General features: G+C 35.9%; 1 protein-coding gene across 1 annotated transcript; it reads right to left on the bottom strand.

The window, feature by feature from the left end:
* Nucleotides 1-1,219: 1,219 nt before the first annotated feature.
* LOC139902175 (uncharacterized) lies at nt 1,220-1,639 on the bottom strand. The gene has a single exon (XM_071884827.1). It carries the CDS (start codon nt 1,637-1,639, stop codon nt 1,220-1,222), a length of 420 nt encoding a protein of 139 aa, XP_071740928.1.
* Between the last annotated feature and the right edge of the window lie 277 nt (nt 1,640-1,916).

Genomic DNA, 1,916 nt, shown 5'->3' with positions numbered 1-1,916 from the left:
AGAATGCAAAAGATACACATAGCAATACCTAGACGAATCATCTATAAAAGTAATCATGTACTTCTTGTTGCCCATTGAAGGAGTAGCATGAAGATCACATAGATCACTATGAATTAGTTCTAATAATGATGATCTCTGGTTTATTTCTCTAAAAGATTGTCTAGTGATCTTTGTTAGCATATAAGTTTTACATTTTGTTTTACATTTATCTAAATGTTTATTAAAACTTGGTATTAAGTCATCCTTAGACATTTCATACATTCTTTTGTAATGTACATGACCTAAACGAGCATGCCATAAACCGTAATCACAAGTACTATAACTAATCATGCAAGTAGAATTAATGGCCCTAGGAACATTTTTGAGATTGAGCATGAACATACCATTGTTATAATACCCAAAACCAACAAACACACCACACTTAAACAATATATATTTGTCACTTTCAAACACTTGTTTATACCCACATTTATTCAACATGGGACTAGATATGAGATTCTTACGCAAGTTAGGTACATACAATACATTATAAAGAGTAATAGTTTTCAGAGCTAAACTCCAATACAACATTTCCATAACCAACAACAATAGCAATAGATTCATTGCCCATGTGCAAGACATCCTTTTCTGGTACAAAAGTTTTGAACCATTCACGATCCTTGCAAGCATGGCAAGTTGCACCCAAATCTACCCACCATCCAATTGTATCATCTTGTACATAGAATGCATCAGAAATATGTGAAACATAGTTCTTAATTGGAATAGTCACAAAGTCAGAAATTTGACCTTAATTAGGAGTAGGATCCTTTGATCCTTGGCCCGCACCCGATGTGCTTCCTCCTTCTAGCATCTTGATTTTGCAATCCCACTTATAGTGATCGGGTTCGCCACATCTCCAACAAGACTTCTTGTCCTTCTTATTGGACGCATTCTTGTTGCCATCAAACTTTCGTTTCTTGTTGTTTGATTTCTTGTTGTATTTATTCCCATGGGATTTATCTTCATTCATGTTAATTGAAGAAGATCCCACTTCTTTACCCTTCCCTTTGCCACTATCTTGTGCCCGAATTGATTCCTCAATTCTCAAGTGACTACCCAACTCATTCAAATTCATATCTTCTTTCTTGTGTTTGAGTGTGTTTTTAAAATCTTGCCATGAAGATGGCAATTTATCAATGATGAATGAAACCGAGAAAGTTTCATCCATACTTATGTTGTGTTAGGTAAATTGCCCAAAGATCCTAAGGATCTCATGGAATTGTTCCATGATAGGCCTAGTATCAACAATCTTGTAATTGTTGAAATTGCTAACAAGAAACTTCTTGTTAGACGCATCCTCGGCCATATACTTGGCCTCCAATTTATTCCAAAGCTTCTTTGCCGATTCAACCGAATTGTAAACATCAAATAAAACATCGGACATACCATTTAGAATGTGGCCACAACACATCAAGTCATCGTTGTCCCATTTTCTCCTTAACCGGGCATGTTCCATTGTCTCGTCATCCGATTCAGCGGGTCTTGGAGTTGATAACACATAAACCAATTTCAATGTGGTCAAAAGAAATTGCATCTTCTTTTGCCATCTCCTAAAATCTGCCCCTTCAATTTTCTCCAATTTTGCAAACCTTGAAGTCATTTCTTTCACCGTTTCACTGAAGATGGTGATCTCAACTATTCGATTAGAATGTTACGAACTTGGATTGTAAGTAAACCTTCGTACCTGAAACGGAACCGACTCCGGATTGATCTTTGAATCGTGTGAACACTTTCCTAATCGAATATTTTGACCCAATTAGCCACGGGTTACATGAAGTTTCGATTGGGATAAGACAAAGACTAGATTGTTGTCTTGGCTAAAAGAAAACAATCAAAAAAATTGCAGAGATTTATCTTCTAATTGTTTAAGTTGAAAG

This window comes from Rutidosis leptorrhynchoides, chromosome 3 (assembly GCF_046630445.1).
Source record: "Rutidosis leptorrhynchoides isolate AG116_Rl617_1_P2 chromosome 3, CSIRO_AGI_Rlap_v1, whole genome shotgun sequence".
NCBI lineage: Eukaryota > Viridiplantae > Streptophyta > Magnoliopsida > Asterales > Asteraceae > Rutidosis > Rutidosis leptorrhynchoides.
This window is presented reverse-complemented; position numbering and strand designations above follow the sequence as displayed.

Coding starts and splice junctions, on each gene's coding strand:
- LOC139902175 (XM_071884827.1), bottom strand. CDS start 1,639: ATGACTTCAAGGTTTGCAAAATTGGAGAAAATTGAAGGGGCAGATTTT.